Source organism: Bubalus bubalis, chromosome 2 (genome assembly GCF_019923935.1).
Source record: "Bubalus bubalis isolate 160015118507 breed Murrah chromosome 2, NDDB_SH_1, whole genome shotgun sequence".
NCBI lineage: Eukaryota > Metazoa > Chordata > Mammalia > Artiodactyla > Bovidae > Bubalus > Bubalus bubalis.
In genome coordinates this window covers 26,882,259-26,902,093 of record NC_059158.1, presented here as the reverse complement: position 1 = coordinate 26,902,093, position 19,835 = coordinate 26,882,259, and the positions used below count along the sequence as shown (strand labels likewise).

Sequence of the window (19,835 nt, the reverse complement as noted above, 5' to 3'; positions counted from 1 at the left end):
CCCATCTGCAAGGCATGCTGGATAATACGCAAACAACTCCAAATCAAGCCCATTTTAATAGCAATTTTTGCAATTTGAGGGAGTAATTTTTAAGTGTTAGTTAGGTTTGGACCTTAGTTTAAGATATATTTTAGGGATCCAGCATTTAGAAAGCAAGAAAAAGTCGACATATGCTAAAAGACCGAAATTTCTTGTAGTTTATATACTATGCACACTACCAGAGTATCTCGGATGTGAGGGCGATCTGGTTGCGACATCTGTCACCCCATTGATCGCCAGGGTTGATTCGGCTGATCTGGCTGGCTAGGCGGGTGTCCCCTTCCTCCCTCACCGCTCCATGTGCGTCCCTCCCGAAGCTGCGCGCTCGGTCGAAGAGGACGACCATCCCCGCTAGAGGAGGACCGGTCTTCGGTCAAGGGTATACGAGTAGCTGCGCTCCCCTGCTAGAACCTCCAAACAAGCTCTCAAGGTCCATTTGTAGGAGAACGTAGGGTAGTCAAGCTTCCAAGACTCCAGACACATCCAAATGAGGCGCTGCACGTGGCAGTCTGCCTTTCTTTTGACAATTTTACAATTTTTCTTAATGAATAATAACGTGTATAATGTATAATGAATATTTATACATACTTGCATATAATACAATTAATACATGATTGTATATAGCTTATTCTTCATGTATTTTTAATTTATATATATTTCCTCTTCCCTCCTTTCTTCCTTGACTCTCCTTCATTTTCGACAAAACTGGTTTAATCCACAGCACCTTCTTGGATGGGAGGAAGTGGGGGCCTTGGGATAGAGGTGTCAGTGGGGCTACAACTATAATCTGGGTGGTAATTAAGCTAGAGCTTTAAAAAACATTTTAAGACTATCAAAATTATTATAGAAAAATTCACACAAATTTTAAGGTTAAAAATATATGCCTCCAAAAGGCCTGTTTCTTGTTTCCTGAGGCAGCCTCTCCTATTTCGCAGACTATAGATGTTGATTATTGTTTTCACCCAGGAGGGGTTCTTGAAATTACCTGGCTTGAGAAGCCTGTGCTGCTGATCAATTACAGCAACTGACAAGATCAGATTTTATTTTCTGTAGATATCTCTGGCACAAACAGGGAGAATGAACTGGGACTGTTCAGGGTGGGGAAAGAGAAACCTGGAAATATCCGTGTGTATTATAGTATAGCATCATAAATTAGAAGAAGATAGATAAGAAAAGGTAAGATATTAAGGGGGTGGATGGGAGGAAGAGAAGTCTAAACTGATGCCCTCTCCCTAAGCACACACACACTTTCTTTTCCATCCTCCTTATTTACTTTTCTGAACATTTATTGTCATATAATATACTATATATTTATTTTGTTATCTATCTGGAATTTTGATAGAATGTAAATTCCAACAGGTTAGGGGGTTTTCATATTTCTTAAAATGTACCTTTGTATACCCTGATCCTAGAATAATGCTTAGGGCAGAGAAGACATTCAGAGAACACTTGCGGAAACAAACAATGAACGATGCTTTGGTTTCTAGCTCCATAGAGATTTGGGGGACATAATGAATGGGTTTGTCTTTTATTCTCACAAGCCACACACTTGTAAATGTCACTAGACAGTTGAAAGGCCAGTGGGAGGTTAGGGTTAGCAGATATAAGCTGTTACATATAGAATGGATAAACAACGAGGTCCTACAGTACAGCACAGAGAACTATATTCAATGTCCTGGGATAAACCGTAAGGGAAAAGAATAGTAAATAAGAATTATGTATAACTGAAGCACTTTGCTGTATAGCAGAAATTAACATAATACTATGAATCAACTATACTTCAACTAAAAAAATAAAATTCTTTTTTTTTTTTAGTTTAAAGAGAGGCCAGTGACAACTCAGAAGAGAGGACTGAGATGGATTAATCTGGCAGTAAAAGAAAGTATCCAGAGCAAGTATGTAAAGTAAGAAAAAAAGCAAACAAGAACAGCTGGGCACCCCTAGAACTGGAAGTCATTTTCAAACAGGAGTAATAGTATATATTCAATTTCATCTTTCTAATTCTGACTTAACACAGACATTACTCAGTTTGACATAGGTAGGCAAGCCATATTTTTCAAACCTGCTGGAGGTGGTGATCTTTATCAGTTTTTTCCAGCTCACCTTTCTGCAAAGATTCACTTTCATTGAACTATACAGGAAAAGCACTATTATCAACTTTGTTGATCAGTTAAATCGCTATATCTATTTGCTTCTTCTAATTGGTTAAACCATATCAAATTGCTGGTATTTTACTATTTTCTTCTTTAAAAAAAAAAAAAAAAGGACACTTCTATGTCCAACCTAATAGAAGTTACATCATCCTAGCAATCTTGTTTACCTGAAAGAGAAACTAAGGCAGTGTCGTAAGACTCTCATTAAACAGGCTTGTGGAGAAATAAAAAAAAATCCTGTTATAATTCTGCCATTCTATGAAAGTACCCTTAGGTCATTCTGCTCCTTGGAAGCCCCTGAAATTATTTTATTCCTGAAGGCCCTTGGAGTTGCTCTCAACTTGGGACAGTCTTATTCTCGGTGTCTACCTACTGGATATATATACTTATATTCAGAGGCCATGGGAACTTGTCTCAGCCTTTGACCCTTCCCCCAACCCACTCAGTAGCAGGTAAAATTGCCTTAACAAAAATCAAGAGCTTTAAAAATCAGTTTAAGAGGAGCTTTGTAAGTAAACATTCCAGAAAGAGAGTCACAATGGTTTAAATTCAGTCTCAGCTGTTCTAACAGTAGGCTTTGATAGCAGGAAGGAAGACTGAGAGCTTGAATCTGTGGGGCATCTGAAGAGGTGGAAGAAGGGCTGAGGGGAGATGGGGGGTCATTAGACGAACGGGGTGATGACACTCAGGTTGGGGGTGTTCTCGTGGGCTAGGGCACATCTGTGGATTCACAGGGTGGATGACACACTCAGGTTGGGGGTGTTCTGATAGGCTAGGGCACATTTATGGATTCACCAATACAAGGTTGATTGGTAAATCATTTTCCCTCAAAATTCTTTCAAGGACTCAAAGAATGTTTGGTAAATGAATTCCCTGTGGAATCCTGTGTGGAATTCATGAAGGTATGAGCTTCTTTTGAAGGTTTATACTGTACATGTTTATATTGTACTGTATTGACTATACTGTAAAAGCTAGAAAAATACAAGGTAGGTATTTGTCATGATGAAATCAGCAATAAGAAACTGTTTTGATGTGCTTTTTGTTTTGTTAAAATATTCCTAGTCACCTAATTTGCTAAAAGCTAAATTTAAATAGTCTCCACATTGCAAAATACCGCTTCCTACTGCTGGCCTAAGTATATGCTACCAATTTCACAGCAGTAAACACTCTAGTAGGTATTAAGAAATTATAAAATATAAAAATTTCAAATTAGGAAATAGTAATGTTATTGTTTGATGGAAGAACATAACAACAAAAACAGAACACTCAAATCAATTTTTCTTAAACTGTAACTTTATTCGGAGCAGAATTTTCCTTAAGTAAAGTTAACATTTTTAAACACCTTAGGACAAACTATTCAAAAAGGAACATTTTTATTTCAGAAGGGGCTTGAGTAAATAGTTTTCGGTCCTCCTATCTTCTCATCATTATGAATATTTGCTTTATAATTAAATATATTCTTAGTTGCTCCCTTGTAATCAAATCAGGTGACGAAATTGCTGTCAGTACTGAACTATCCAAGATCAGAAGACTATTCAGGCCATTTTAAATTCACATTAGCAGTGTCTGTAAGAAACTGATAATACAGATCAATGTGATATTTGCCCCCCCAGTTTGTCTTCTGTTGGTTTCCATGAGAAGGTCCTCACAATAAATTATATAAAATACAGTACTTTGGTTGGAAATTGTAAAAATAATTCTAAAAATTAACCACATATCTTAAACAAGTTGCTACAGTATGCTTTAAATGATAGAAAATAATTAGTACATCAAACATTTTCTTATAAACATATTGCTTTGGATCACACACTGAGCTAAAACATACAGCCTGTATTCTTTTTCTCTCCTAAATGGCACAAAACAATGGCTTGATGCCACTTCGTAAGAAAACATGGTGCCTGTGAACTCCAACAGTATTGGTGATTCGTACTTAAAAACAATTCTGTTTTACATGGCTTGTCTGGAGTCAAGTGTTTAATTTTTTATCATTCCAGAATATGACACAGCATCCGTTTACTAGACGTTTATGGTCCTTGAAGCAAGAGATCTGTAAGAAACTGCTTGAGAAAATCGGTTTCCTTCCTATTTAAATCATATATGAGCTGGCTGAGGCTTAGTAATTAATGGCAGCTTACTATGAAATGAACAATCACACGAAGAATAGCTTTTAGGCTCATGCGACTTTCCCTGCAGTTCACACGCATACCCTTTGGCATAATCACCGTCACTGAACTCTTGGGCACTATACCATCTCCTGAAGTCCCCTAAAACTTTATGCCTGACATGAGGTACAGTCGTGGGTAGGTATAGTTAAACTTATCAGTCCTCTTGGTGTCTTGTAGTAGATTTTATAATCTTATAGTAACTAAAAATACAAGCAACAGGCAGTATTTTCTTTTTACTTAACAAAGTATTGGTGACTTTTCCCTTTCTACAGTAAACAGCTTGTATGCTCAGTGCATCCTTTACCCATTTCAGGGTGAGAATAAAAGAGAACTTTAGAGGATTTTGCTAGTTCTTTAGAACTGATCTTGTTTTTTTCAGCCTTCTATTTTACTCAATGCAGTGTCAGCTTCTCGACTTTCAAATGAATAAGGGAAATTGTCTGCTGATAAACAAAGGAAAGAGGAAGAGGATGAAAAGAGAAATATTTTCTGTATTGAGGCCCTACAAAAGTAATACAAAAACAATTTTATAATGTATAGTAACCAGGTAAGTAGGTTTTTCAATTAAAATGTAATGACCTTAACATAAGCTAGAGGACCAAGAATATGGCATTCATAATCCATCTGGTTCTCTAGAGGGTATTTACGATTTTAAACCAGCTTTCTAGCAAGGTGGGTAAGCTTTCAGATTAACTTACTTTTTATTCCTAATACAGAAAGGGGAAATAAATATTAACCGCATAGTAAAGGACTCATCTCTGAAAACACATTCTCTGTTGATTGAGATAATGAGAATATAATACAGAAATAAATTCAGCTTCAAGTTGTGCTTACATATACATATTTATTTCCTGAAGCTTTGCTGCCAGTTTGTTAACAGGAAAATATGACCTCTCAAATCCACATCCATCATTTGCTTTTCTCATGCCCCCAGCAATCATGGTGCTTGGTCAAGTACCTTTTTGAGTCAGATTCTCGAAGACACAAATTGCTCCCTGATTTTTGGTGAGGGCCCTTTGGGAACCATGGGCTGCAACATATTATTAATACATCAACACAGAAATTTATCCACTTATTAGGCTGAGCCATATTAAAGTACCAATATTCATTTTCACCTATCATTTTAACTTACAAAAATGACAATTTCATTGACTCCACTTGCTATATCCTAGAACCAAACAAAAGTGACTTGAGCCCTGGGAGAAAGTGAGTCTATACACTCTAGAGATGATGTCACGTTCACTGGCAGTGACCTTCTTTCTTGTCTTTCAGGTAATCACGAGTGGAGGTGAGCGTGCCTGACAGAGGTGGATCAGAGTGGACTTCCTTTTTCTGTCTCCAAACTAGCTTTGTCATTTTCAAAACTGCTGTAAACATTCCTCTCAATGGAACAGCCTCTGCCCAATGGAGTTCTCACTGTTGAAAGAAACTACACAAGGGTTTAGAGTTCTTCAAATGTGGCACGTGACGGACACTTGACATCATGGTAACTGTGGCTTCACAGACCAGTGGGACCTCTGCCATCTATTTTTTTCTTGCTCCCCAAATTGCCCTGATAATTGGACCAGAGGGCAGACAATGACTATTCATCGTCTATCTCTGGCCAGGCCTGGAGGACTGAGCTAAATGCAACATTCTAAGGGTTGTGCTACTTTGAAACTTTGCTTTTGGGTCATGTATCTTGGCAGGGATATAAGTTTAAGTCACTGTGTTAACCTTTATGTGGAGAACCTTTTGGCTTCAAAAGCTTCCCTTTTATGGGTACTTATAGAAAGTGACTTCAAAAATGGAAGAAAATAGAATGTGATGGCATAGCTTGGTTTCAGCTGGATTATCACCAGCCACCAAAAAACGTGTTGTAAACATTTCTAAAAATATTTACTTAGAGTTTTTTCATCTGGGGAGTAAAAAGAAAACAAAGTGAATTATGTAATAGTACTTTCAGAACAGCACAGCGGTATTAAAAAGTCAAACCAATAACACGGTACTGAGAAATGGCAGATGGTCAGTTTTCTAGCGCTGATGTCAGTCCAGAAAAGCTTAAAGTACCGAATATGCCACATTTAAAATTTAACCACTTCACAAATATCCACACACATTGAGGAAATAACCCTTTATCGCGTAGCTGTAAATTGCACCCCTGTTGCAATACTGCATCAATATTATTATATTTTTAAAAATCTGTATAAAATATTATCTGGAACCCCAAAGGAAAATCAATTAATCTTTAAAAAGTTCCTTACAAAGTTGACTGTATAAAATGCTAAAACATAATCCATATATACAAAATGCTGCTGTTTAAGAAAATAATGGGACCCAGTTTTAGAATAAAATAACTTTGTACAAAAAAAAAGTACTGCATTCAAATCAATATTAAAAAAAAAACTTTAAAAAAGAATATTGAAATGTCTCAGTTCAGAAGAATAACTATAAAGTGTTTGCTTTTCCACCAACCGAAAGTCTCTTGCAGGTGGAATACCAGCTGGCCAAGGGACAGGGTCCTACTGTGCCCTACAAAAGGTTTTGTGACAGTCATCGCCGAGACGCGTACTTAGCGATCCAGTCCGTCCTGCCATGTACAGGCTGGGCGGCTGGAGGCCGGGGCAGCAACCCAGGAGTGCTTCTAGGCTGGGTGTGGAAAAACGGTCGTCCAGGATGAGGTCTCACAGCCTTCAAGGAAGAATAGCCTGTAGGGAAAGAGAAGGGTGGGTCTGATTGATTTGGGCCCAGACAAAGTACAGCAAAGAGCATCTTGGTGACATAAATATCAGAAAAGCAGAGCTCAAGAGAAGCCACGCCCTTGGAGTTGGCCCTCCCAATTAAGGACACCCTCATCCTGTATCAGGCAGGCCAGAGACACTCGTGTCATTCCGGTGTGTGCTCAGTCATGTCCAGCTCTTTGCGGCTCAATGGACGGTAGCTCCCCAGGCTCCTCTGCCCATGGAATTTGTGGTGGTTTAGTCGCTGAGTTGTGTCCAACTCTTGCAAACCCTTGGACCCTCAGGCTCCTCTGCCCATGGAATTTTCCAGGCAAGAATACTGTAAGTGGGTTGCCATTTCCTTGCATCTGCCAGGCCCATTCTGCCTGCAGGCCCACGCACTATGAGCCCAAAATACAGAGTTTGCTTGTTCATCTCCTGTAGATCTTTACCCGATGGCTGCTCTGCAGTGAGGTCTCCTTCGGCTGTCCTGTGTAAAATGCCCGTCTGTACCCTACACTCCTGCCCCCATGCTCCCTGCTCCCCGCTTTATTTTCCCCTTAGCACTTTGGAGCATCTTATTTGGTTTACTTGCTGTCTGTGGAGTACAGGTTCCAGGAGGACAAGGAATTTTGTTGTCGCCTTCATTTGTGGACCCTAGGCCTACCACGTTTGACACAAGGCACTTGTTTAATAACTATTTTTGAATAAATTCACAAATAATAATAATCCCAAATAGAACTTACCCGGGGAAGGGTCGGGAATAGGTGCCAAGTGGACCCTCTGCAGAGCAGAACTGATTTCTTTTTTCAGAAAGGAAGGGATATAGTTTCCAGCCAGTCCACTAGAACTTGTAGAGCTGGAACCAACTGATTTGCAAAAGAAAAAGCTCATTACTGCAAAGACATGCACAGGACACCGACAAGGGTAAAGGACAGGGGCACAGGGCAACAGAGAACTGGGTTTTGATTTTCAGGGGGAAAAGCATTAGGAAAGAGGGAATTCGGAGCAGAACATTCCACCACACCACACTGTTAGAAAGACAGGGGGATGGGGCGCGAGGTGTACAGACAGTGTTGAGACTGTAGCCTGCACCCACAAGGAGGCTGGTGGGTTTGTTTGTTAAAAAAAGGAGACATTTAGAATTGTCTTTCTGTTTGTAATAATCAGTTTAACCTGTTCTGGAATTTTCTTTTTTCCACTCAATAATATAGAAGAGTTAGCCTTCCATGTTAGTATGGATGAATTTCAGAGTATGGTTAAACCGTAACTCATTTAACCATTCTCTTATTGATCAGCATATAGGTTTCTCTTATTGATTAGCATACAGGTTATGTTAATTGTTTAGCCATCATAAATAATTCAACACCAGAGATATTCTTGTCCAGAACCAGAAAATTAGTCATTATTAAAATTCACTAAATACATTCACTTTTTATGTCATTTCTGCCTTGAGAGTGTTTTAAGGGCAGGAACTGGGTCCTACTCATCTTAGTGTTCCAGGAGGTCCATGGAAAGCCTTACTCATAGCAAGTAATCAATACATGCTGTATGGGTGAGTATCTATAATGAGCCTTATTACGAAGGCTTAAAGGTGCATGTGGAATACTGAAGGATGTTATACAAATAACACAGATCCATTAGGAAGTTAGACCTAACTTCCTTGGTTAGGAAGAGCACATGAGAGGAAGAGTTGTTCTGTGTCTTCCCAACACAGAGCATTCTTGGCAACGACTTAAGGCAGAGTGGAAAAAACAGTCTGGAGCTCATGTATCAGGAGCTGTGTTGGTCAGCTGAAGCACCTTTTGCAACTTTGGTGACTAAATAAGAAAAATGGAAAGAGGATCAGAACAAGGAAATCACAGACAGAGAAAAGGTAGAGTCAGTAAACACAAGAGAAAATGCTCAACCCTCATTAGCAATGGGGCATGCGGGTGGAAGCCACAGTAAGATGCCATTGCACACCCTCAGATGAGCACACATCTGCAATCTTGACGGTATCAAGAGGCATCAAGGACACGGCACAACTCCTGCACCCTGCCAGACAGCAGTTGGGCAAAATCTGTGAAGTCAAAGATGAGCACAGCCTTTAACCTAACGTGATCATATCACATGTGCACACCTGTAGGGGGCATCAGTATTCACTCCAGCACTCTTTCTAACTGTAAAAATGATCAATAGCCTTCATGTTCAAGAAGAGACCGGATGAATAAATTAAATGCTCTAAGTGTCCATCAACAGATGAATGGATAAAGATATGGTACATATACACCATAGAATATTACTTGGCCATAAAAAAGAACAAAATCTTGCCATTTGTGGCAACATGGATGGACTTGGAGGGCATTATGCTAAGTCAGAGAAAGACAAATACTTTATGATATCACTTACACATGGAATATAAAAAAATAAAGCAAACTAGTGAATATAACAAAAAAGCAGAATGACAGATATAGAGAACTAATCATTGCCAATGGAGAGAGGAAAGAGGAAAGGGACAAGAGAGTGGCAGAGGATTAAGGAGTATAAATTATTAAGTATAAAATAAGTCACAAGGATATATTGTACATGACAGAAAATATATGCAATATTTTATAACTATAAAAGGAACATAACCTTTAAAAATTGTGAATCACTATATCACACACCTGTAACTTACATAATATTGATCAGCAACTATACTTGAACTTTAAAAAAAGTTATATTCTAGTATAAATAATAAATGGTATCATATACATATACATTGCATATGTCATCCTACACAAATGTGAAATATATTCTATGTGTGTATAATTGCTGTATATATTATTAATGCATATATGCATTATTAACATGAGTGGAGATCCAGGATTATATGCATATAAATTTTAAAACATCCAAACCATGCTAGGTATTTCTTGTATTCTAAAAAAAAAAAGTTGTGGAAATAATAAACACCCAATTTGGACATGGTTGGGGGTGGAGGGGAAGGCCACAAGGGAAGGAAAGGCAATCGTGTGTGTTTGCAGAGTCTGACTTTATATGCTGGGTGGTGAGTACGTGGGTGTGGATATGTTCTTTCTTTCCCTTTCGAACTCCTTAAAATATATGAACACGGAATGGACAAAGGCAGAGAGAAGAGATGCCCAGGGGTTTACTTGGCATGTGGAAGGGGAAGCCACGCATGGTAGGGGCTGCCTGTGTGGGGTGCATCTGAAATTCATTCATCTACTGAAAAAGCGTGGGCAGCGCCTTCCAAACTGTCTCACTTCCAACGATGCCCTGGACTGAGGCTGAGCCGTGAGATGGAAGGGACAAGCCAGAACAAGGCAGACCCTGTGATACCCAGAGGTCGCAGACCATAGAGCAGGGCCTCAGAAACCAGATTCTGCGTGTGTGCATGTAAGTTGCTTCAGTCACCTTTGACTCTTTGTGACCCTATCAACTGTAGCCTGCCAGACTCCTCTGTCCATTGGGATTCTCCAAGCAAGAATACTAGAGTGGGTTGCCATGCCCTCCTCCAGGGGATCTTCCTGACCCAGGGATCAAACCTGAGTCTCTCATGTCTCCTGCATGGGTAGGTAGGTTCTTTATCACTAGCGCCACCTGGGAAGCCCACCAGAATCTGTAAGACTGTTTTTCCCTAAAGCCAGGGAATTCTGCTGTCCTCCCCTTCTACTCCTGATGGCAGAGCCCAAGGGAGCTGGTCAAGCCCCCAGGGCCTGCTACCATGTGAGAGAAAGGGTCACAGGCCTGGAAAAAAGGTCAGGGTTTCCACACCAGAGAGGCCCTCATGGTTCCACAGCTTGTCATCCCCTGTCTCTCTGCACTCACCCAGCCACACCTGGAGAACCTGCTTCTTATCATTTAGGGAGTAAATGTCATTACTCACCTGAAGTTATTTTGCTGATCACTGATACGGTCCCTGAAGATTTTCCAGACAAACCAGAACTGGACCATGGATTAGGTGGAATAAAATCCTTGCCTGGATTCGGGAGTACACCGTTTCTTATATTTATTCCTAATAGGGCAAAAATGTTTTTTCAAATGCGAAATTTATATTCAGTCTTATACCACATGTCAGAGATGAGATGAATGCAGAGTCCAATTTGTCAAAGACCTCCTATGGTTCAACAATCAAAAACTGACCGTGATGACGCCACTGGATAGGTGGCAGAGGAAAGATGCTGTCTCTGGGGTGAATGGGTTGTCTCACTGGTGGGTGGCCTGACAGAAGTGTCTTCACCATCTACCAACAGATCTGTCCACATCTGATGTCTTGACCTCTTGGTGCCTTCCTGGGCTTCAGTGCCCCTTGGCCTTCCTACTCACCCACCTTTGCAGACCACTGCCTTTCCATCAGCTGCCCAAGTTCTTCTGTGTCCCTCCAGAACCCCATGCCTAGCTCTGCAGCCCTCTGCTCGCCTCTTTCTGAATTCTGAGATTCCATCCCCTTACCTCACATGGACCATCGTCACAGTGCTGATTCTGGTCTCTACCAACAACCGTCACTGACTCCCTCACTTCTCAGGCTGCCTTGATCTCAACTGCAAGACAAACCACTGCCCTCCCACCCCCGGACCACCCACTTCCCATGGCCATCGGGCATCACGGCCATCTTTCAGAACAGAAAGACTGAATCCATCCTTTATCCTTCTTCTTCCTCTAGAGTCAAGAAGAAATAGGTCTCCCTTCAGGCCAGTCTCCTAAGGCCACAGTGCCATCCCTGACGAGGTCTGGCAGTATTTAGGAGGCCTGTTCCCAATCAAGGCAGAAGGCAGGGGGGAAGCAGTGAGTCAGCCGGGCCTCCATCCCCTGCCCTGGGACTCCACCCCCTCAACCTGAGCACCACTGCCCCCACCTGGATGACAGTGACAACCTGTGCGTCCCTCGCCCACACAGCACACAGGTGTTGCTAACACCGTGTCACTCCTCCAGTTACAACCCTTCAAGAGCTTCCTGTTGCTCATGAAATAAAATCCAAATTTCTTACAAGACCCCAAAGATGCCTCCTATGTCCTAAACCATCCTCCACCTCTGACAGTGATCAGGCTATGCGGCCTCTCACAAGCCAAGCCCTTTCCTGCCTCCTGGCCTTTGCACTGGCCATTCCCTCTGCCGGGCATGCTGTGCTCACATCGCTCTGCACATGGAGCTCCCTCCCAATCTCTGGGGCCCAGCTCCTGCCACCATTACACCACCCTTAACAACCGCTGTTGCCATCTGCAACTACTGTGTGCCCACTTATTTAGGGTCTGCCTCCCACCACTAGAAAATATGAGGATGAGGATACTGTCTACAGGTTGCTGGCTAAAGTCATTGCACAGACTGTGATGCGAACAGAGACCCTGGAAGATGGGCAACCCAGTGGCCCCAATTGGCTCTTTTGTCCACTATATTCTCAGCACCCCGCACAAAATGATGTCAATACAGATTCACCGATGGAATGAATCTGTGAATGAAAAGTGGGCTGATGCTATATGCTTAGAATACAGAGAGCCTGGAGAGATGCTTGGGCACTCTCCAACTAGAGTGTCTTCACTTAACCCCTGTGGTACATAAAGTCAGATGGGGGTGCTAAGCTCCCATCTGGCTTCCTGAGAGCATACAGGGCTGGAGAGACCCCAGGCGAGTTGCCTGGCTCTTCCTGGTTCCTCACTCCCTCGGACTGGACCCCATTTCCTCTACCAAATTTCTCATCTTAGGCAAGAAAAGAATGTGAAGCCTGGGACTTCGCTGGCGGGCTAGTGGTTAGGACTCTGAGTTTCCACTGCAGAGGACACGGATTCCATCCCTGGTCAGGGAACTCAGATCCCACATGCAGCGAGGTGCAGCCAAAAAAAACCACCGTCCAAAGCAGAAGCTTTGCAAAACTCGAGATTCCGGGGACACGATTTCTCATCAGGGACCAGAGCACAGGCAGGAAGTGTTATTACCAGGCAGGTACCGAGAGTGCTTCAGATAGTGTTGCTTGGCCGCCGACCGCAGGGTGGGCGTGTCGCGCCGGGGATAGGACGTCTGGGTGGGGGCGCTATTTCCGGTGCCCACAGGCTCCGAGGGCTTCAGGTCCAGAATGCTCTCGAATCTGAACGGGGAAAAGAATGTTCTGGTCAGCACGAGCTGGCAGCGCATGGGATGTGAAGACAACCTCAGAAACCCAGAGGCAGTCCGTGCGCAGATGGGAGCCCACACTTGCCTGCACAGCGTCTCATCGCTCTGTCTTTTGTTTTTTAGGTCAATCCTGGTGAAGGATGGACTGAAGTCCGAGTCATCCAAGTCAGCCCAGTCATCGGAATCTTTCGTTGACCTGGAAACGAGACCCCATCTTCTCCTACTCTTTGGCTTGATCTCACCATTTTTGTGCTCCAGGCCAGTGAGAATTTTCTGTGTATACAAGGGGGTAGCCGGGTGGGGAGGAGAAGTAATACTTGGCATTAGTGAAGCTCACCCATGAGTAAGCCCCATTCTGAACTTCCTCGGTTGTGTAGAGGAGGGTCCTGGGGTGTAGTCTTCCCCAATATACACTGCTTATTGGAAAAGGCAATGGTGGGAAACAGTCCCCGACTTCTCTCACTTATCCTGCACAGGTTACATCAGTTTCCATTCAATAGGGACACTAAGCTGTGTAAGTAAGGCTTTAAAAAAGGACCTTTAGGGTACTTCTTGCATATGAGGAAGGTAGCTGGATTCTCATCCAGGGCTCATCTCTGAAAGAGTTAGCATGATTGACACTGTCCTAAATAGAATATAAGAGAATGTAACTAAAGTGTCAATCACCTGCTCTTTTATAGAAAACAATGCAATTAATACCTTATTTGCCTTGTCAGCAGACCTGGATCCTATTTAAGTACAGAATTAGCTACAATAGGAAATTTATAAACACATACTGCTGCTTTAGGTGGGTTGGGGTCAAGTGGACAGTCTGGAGACACCACCCCCATAATTCACAGGGAGAGCTAGAACCTGAATTTAGACCTTTAACTACAAAGCCAAGGCTCCTTTCACAATTCCATGATATCAAAAAGGCCAATCTATTATAATTAGACCTTTTATGCTGAAAAGAAAATAGTACACAAGAAGTACGGTCAGGGCCTTCCCTGGTAGCTCAGTGATGAAGAATCTGCCTGCCAATGCAGGAGACATGGGTTGGATCTCTGATCTGGGAAGATCCCACATGTCACAGAGCAACTAAGCCGTGCACCACAACTATTGAGCCTGTGCTCTAGAGCCTGGGAGCTGCAACTACTGAGCCTGTGTGCCTAGAGACTGTGCTCTACAGAGAAGCCACTGCAGTGAGAAGCCCAGGCACTGCAACTAGAGAAAAGCCCACACAAGCAATGAAGACCCAGTACAGTCAAAATAAATAAATAAAATTATTAAAAAAAGAAGAAGAAGAAGAAGAAGTGGGGTCAGCAAAGGAACAGCCAGACAGGGCTCCTGAGTGAATTGTCCTGCTTACTGCCTGAGGATGCTTGGGGTGGAGTGATGGCAAGAGCAAAGGGCTGGGCTTGTCCTCTGGTAGGTGGTCCGTCCTGGGAGCCTCGGCTTTATAGGGGTACACGAGATGCTGAGGGGGCTGGCCGGCTTGATGCTGTCTGGAAGAAATGCGTGTGTGTGGCTTGGCTGGGGGCTGGGCAGGAGGGACCGGCTTTACGTGAGGCGGTGCGGCTGCCTTTTCCAGAACGTCCTTCTGAGATTTTCCTGAGTCCTGGAGGCTGTGCGCGGTGCTGCCCAGGGGGTGCCCCACCTGGAAGTAAGGATATCGAAGAGCCTGGAAATGACACATGAGGCTGTTTCAGAAGAAGAATCTGGCTGGGAAGGTTGACACCATTCAGGGTCACAGGCTAGGTTTCACATTAACCAGTCTGCTGCAGTAGCTTGCCCAAACCAACTAGAAAACAGCATCCTGAATCTGTCACACCCCTTGGGATTCTCTTTGTCCCAAATAGTGTAAAATGTATGGACTGGTTGCCACACTCAAAATTATTTGGGTAAAGCAGCCAGGTTCATTGCTATGCCCTTTGCTACTTCTGCCAATATTCTGGCTTTGTAACTTATTTGCTTGGTGTCTTAAATACAGTATTTCACCATTCTAAGTCCATTTCTTCATTCCATAGAAAGAAAACAAATAAGATGGAGAGAGCCAATATAATGATCTAAGAGGACTCTGAAAAATCAAATATAAAATAAGAAGATACAGCAGACAACAAGGGTTTGCTGTGTATCACAGGGAACTATCTCCAGTATCTTGTAACAACCTGTCATGGAAAAGAATTGAGAAAAAAATACGCAAAACTATCACTTGGCTGTATACCTGAAATTAACACAATACTGTAAATCAGCTATACTTTAATAAAAATAAAAATAAGCAGGTACATCTGCTTTAACATCAAAAATGCCAAAAGTGTCAAACATACTATAGTTAAACCTTGTCCATCAAGATAATTGTGCTTTCTGCATCACCAAGGAATAAATCATAAAGTGCTGGGGTTTGCAATTCTCTCTGAAATATTCCCTAGTCTTTTTGAGTGGAAGTCACTGAATATAACATAACCTTTCTCAGTGACTGGGACCTAGCCATAAACACCTGTAATGATGATAAGGAAGTGTAGATATAGACGCAGATAACGTGGACACTCCCACAGAGGTCCTGGACTCTGACATCTAGCTCAGGAAGTCTTCTCTTTAGTCCCAGGTATTTTTTGCAAGTCTCAACTGAATTCGGGGTATTTTTAGCTTTTCTGATACTGTTCCTAAAAAGTAAACATTCTCTCTTGGTTCCTTGTTGCTGAACCTTTTTATTTTCATAGCCCCTGTGTATTCTTTAGAAAACTGGGTTCATCAGACAGCGTCCTTTTGTGGCCTGAAAATACCTGTGAATTTCATCACCAGAAGTGCATTTCTGAGCACTCTCTAACCTTCTTGAGCCATCTAGAGTCTTGGCTCTTTCTTCTTTGAACCACTGGAAAGCTGCTTTCCCCCCATACCTTAATCGCCCGCAACTGTCAGCTCTCAGCTCTTGCAAATTCTAACATCACATGGGCCCTGTCCTCAAGTGACTCCATCCGTCACTTCTGCTCAGCCAAGTCGTTGACTCAGATTACAACTGGTCTCCTTTTTCATCCTCTGGGTAATGGATTTATCAGTGAGACAAGCTGAGAAGGGGCCAGGTACAACACAAACAGAGGCTGGCAGGGGGTCCAGGAGTGGTTGAAGGCCACAGCACCACATGCTTCCTTTGGGTGTGCTTTAGAATCTAAGTCAAATTGGCCTGAAGGAGGACAGGTTGGAAAAACAGGAGCCAGAAGGCATGTCAGCCACATGGCAGAACTGTTGTTGACGGTACACTGTCTGTACCAGCTACTGGTGGAGTTAATAAGGCAAATCACATTAACTTCCTTTTTTTTTTTTGCAAATCACTTAAACTTTCTGAGATTTAATTTTCTCATTTATAGAATGAAACCAGTAACACCTATCTCATGGAGCCTTCATGGGATTAATATCACATAAAAAACAAACAAAAGCATCTGCAAACTGTCAAGTGCTATAAAATGCTAATTACAGTTATTTTCCTAGCTCTCTCCCTCTGTCATCTATAAAATGAGTGATATGGATCTTACAAGGTATTTTCAAACTACCTTTCAACAACCAGTACTGCCTGATAAACACACTGTTACATATCACCCTAACTCAGAATATATTTGAAAACATTTGCCAAAGACAGGTGGATATATCTGTTTTCATTTCCAAGTATTATTGATAGATGATGTGAACTGTACAGCAATTTTCAAAGGAACTATGTTGTTTAAACCTTTACTGCTTTAGACATAAAGAGTCTCAAACTATTTTGAATTCTTACACCTTATATAGTTCATGATTAGTGGTATTCAGTACTATTTTTCACCCATATTACCTAATAAAATAGTTCCCATAATCTATATAGGAATCATTCACAACTAGACATGAACTTCATGAGGAATGCATCAGAAGAAAATGGAAGGAAACCTGACTAGCTGTTGGCCGTTTCTTGGGATCCCACTGTAGCATGTCTCTCAGGAGCTGAACTGCTTCGCTGCTGGCATTTGGAATGAGGGTCTTCAAGTTATTGGGCACACACTGGGGCCAGCGGAAGTTCATCGCATTTGACAGTTGGTAGCCTTCAGGCCAGTCAGTCTGAAACAAAAAGATAGAGAGTGTTCCCCAGCCAACTGCTGAAATAGGACTTTATATTCCGGCACATGTGCCCATAACAGAAGGGTGACTTGTCATTACCACATCCCTACTCACTATGGTGGACCATCCCAGAGGTAGGTGTAAATTTGTGACTGGGGTTATAAAGGAGCAGAGGAGGGCTACGGATCACATCAGGGGACTTCTGCATGGGTAAGAGTTGTAGCCATGAGAGCACAGAAGGGAGCAGAGAGGCGTAGGGAGAAAAGCAGAAGGAGCCAGGAAGTTTTCCACTGCAGGGTAGGAGGACGGTGTGGAAGACTACCAGGGCGAGGAAGATTCCAGAACGAGCCTGTGCTGCCCAGGGAGGTGGCCGGGACCACGGGAAGCTGCTGCTTTGGCCCACATCATTTACCTTTTTGGGTGTCCCCAGTACTTGGCAGATTTTGAAGATAGTATCGATCTCACTGGCCCCGGGGAAGAGCGGCCGGAGGGTGTACACCTCTGCCATGATGCAGCCCACGGCCCAGATGTCGATGGGCGAGCTGTAGCTGGTGGACCGCAGGAGCACCTCTGGAGCCCGGTACCTGCAGGAAGGAGGAGAAGCTAGTTCCCACCCAATGGCCAGAAGAAAACTAAACACACAATGAGCTCTCTAGGAGAACGTTTGTGTATTTCTGTTTTCTGTCTTGTTCAGGGTGGTGTGTTAATTTGTAAAGCCAACAGCTGTGGCTGCAGCATAAAGCTGGGCTCTTCTGTATCACAGAATTTTCTGTTGAGCACTTCTCAACAGGTCTCTTCTCTACAGCATCTTTGAGAAATACAAATAGTGAGAGAGAGCAGGCAGAGAGCGAGCTAGATAGAATACAGAGCTCGTCATCTGTAGGCTCTTCTTGGTCATGGCCAACTGCTTAAATCAAATGCTTAGGGTCTGAAAATTTTAATAATGCCAGTTACCTGATTTTCCAACAGGCCTTTGGAGAATCTTTTACACAACTCTTTTAGGAAACAGTCTTTAGGAAGCTCTATATACAAAATATTTAGATTATAGAAAAGCATAATGGATTTCCTAGAATATTTTTTATTTAAGTACAGTTCATTTACAATGTTGTGTTAGTTTCTGGTATACAGCAAAGTGATTCAGATACATATACATTCTTTTTCAGATTCTTTTCTATTATAGTTTACTACAAGATCCTGAATATAGTTCCCTGTTGAACTTGCTTCTAAAATTATTTACAACACGAGCTTTTAAAGCTTGTACAATACCAACATTCCTACACATAGGTGTTTTCAAATGGTGCTCTTGGTGGAAAGTTAGTATTTGTGACATTAATACTCTCCTCAGTATAATCGCATGGTCTTTAAATATAAGAAATCCAATTAAATCCTCTTGAGGAAAATTGTACTCACCATCTGGTAGATACGTAGTCTGTGTATGGAGGTCTTGATCGGATTTCTCGGGCCAATCCAAAGTCTGCAATTTTCACAAGTTCGGGTCCCATACAGAGGAGGTTCTCTGGCTTTAAGTCCCGATGGAAAAAGCCTGCAGAGGAAGTGGAAAAGGAATTCAGAGGCAAGATCGTGTCTGCATCACTCTTTGCAGCTGTATTGCTCTTTTCATGACAGTGACAGTCTGGTATGACACTGAAGGGTCTGTACATTCATCCCAGTGATAATGATAATACAAAGCCCTTTGGGCCATTCATTTTCCTTTGAATTCAAAATGTCAAGTCCTTTAAAGTTGTCTTCATAATTTTTTTTTTTTCCCAAGAGAACAAACTTCTTTTAAATACCAAAACTCCATTATGGGCTGAGATAACCTGGCAAAAAGAAATTGTCACGCTAGGAAAAAATACCATGCATACGTAGTTCAAGTCAGTGGAAAGAATATGAGATTAAAACCATTAAAACATGGTACTGGGATACTAGGAGTTTACACTGCTCCAGAAACACAATTATAACTTTTGTTTAAGAAACAAGGGATTTATGAATATGACCTACTCATATCTGAGATCATGATGTGTATTGCAAATATGTTTAAATGTCAAATACTGATTACTTTGCCCAGTGAAAAGCACATTGTGGACCTGTAATCCACACTGTGAAAGGCAGAGATAACTCATCAAGTGGGAAGCCTGTCTCAGCCACAGCAGGGCTTCAGGGGTACGTGCACGAGAGACCTAAACACCCACTGATGAGCATCACATGCCTTCCTCCTGCGGAGAGTATCACTGGCAGACATCATTCTGCATGAGTCTAAACCTGAATGGGTCACCAAAACAGGGAATACAACTCTGTCAGTACTGCTGATGGGGTTATATGTCATCTACGATCACAACCAATGCTGTGAAGCTGGATTCAAAGTAGCACATTATGGGAAGAAGTAAGAGCCATCCTTGACATGCTGACTGTTCCTCAACTATCTCTGTGCTCATGCGATCACGTCTGCATCTCTAATGTGCCTGCTGCCCCTCTCCAGATTCCTATCTCTGACAGGAGGGACAACAGCTGGTGTCACCCCCATATTAACCTGTCCCAAACCACTCTTCTCCTCTCCCAAATCATCTCTCATTCTCAAACTTTTGATATGATATCCAGGTAGCTTGTAGTTATGTTGGATCCATTGT

At 42.3% G+C, this 19,835-nt stretch overlaps 1 protein-coding gene across 3 annotated transcripts in view; it reads right to left on the bottom strand.

The window, feature by feature from the left end:
• Positions 1–3,463: 3,463 nt before the first annotated feature.
• Positions 3,464–19,835, bottom strand: part of CILK1 (ciliogenesis associated kinase 1) — a 46,963-nt gene continuing 30,591 nt past the window's right edge. Inside the window, exons 6-14 of one of the 3 annotated variants that reach the window (XM_006056780.4) lie at positions 18,619–18,751; positions 17,621–17,792; positions 17,041–17,208; positions 14,495–14,806; positions 13,232–13,419; positions 12,972–13,120; positions 10,928–11,056; positions 7,803–7,925; positions 3,464–7,044 (exon numbers count right to left, since the gene is read on the bottom strand). In XM_006056780.4, the coding sequence (XP_006056842.2) occupies positions 6,890–7,044; positions 7,803–7,925; positions 10,928–11,056; positions 12,972–13,120; positions 13,232–13,419; positions 14,495–14,806; positions 17,041–17,208; positions 17,621–17,792; positions 18,619–18,751 (1,529 nt within the window). In that variant the 3' untranslated portion in view covers positions 3,464–6,889. The other 2 variants (XM_025268340.3, XM_044928990.2) reach the window with 2 other exon arrangements.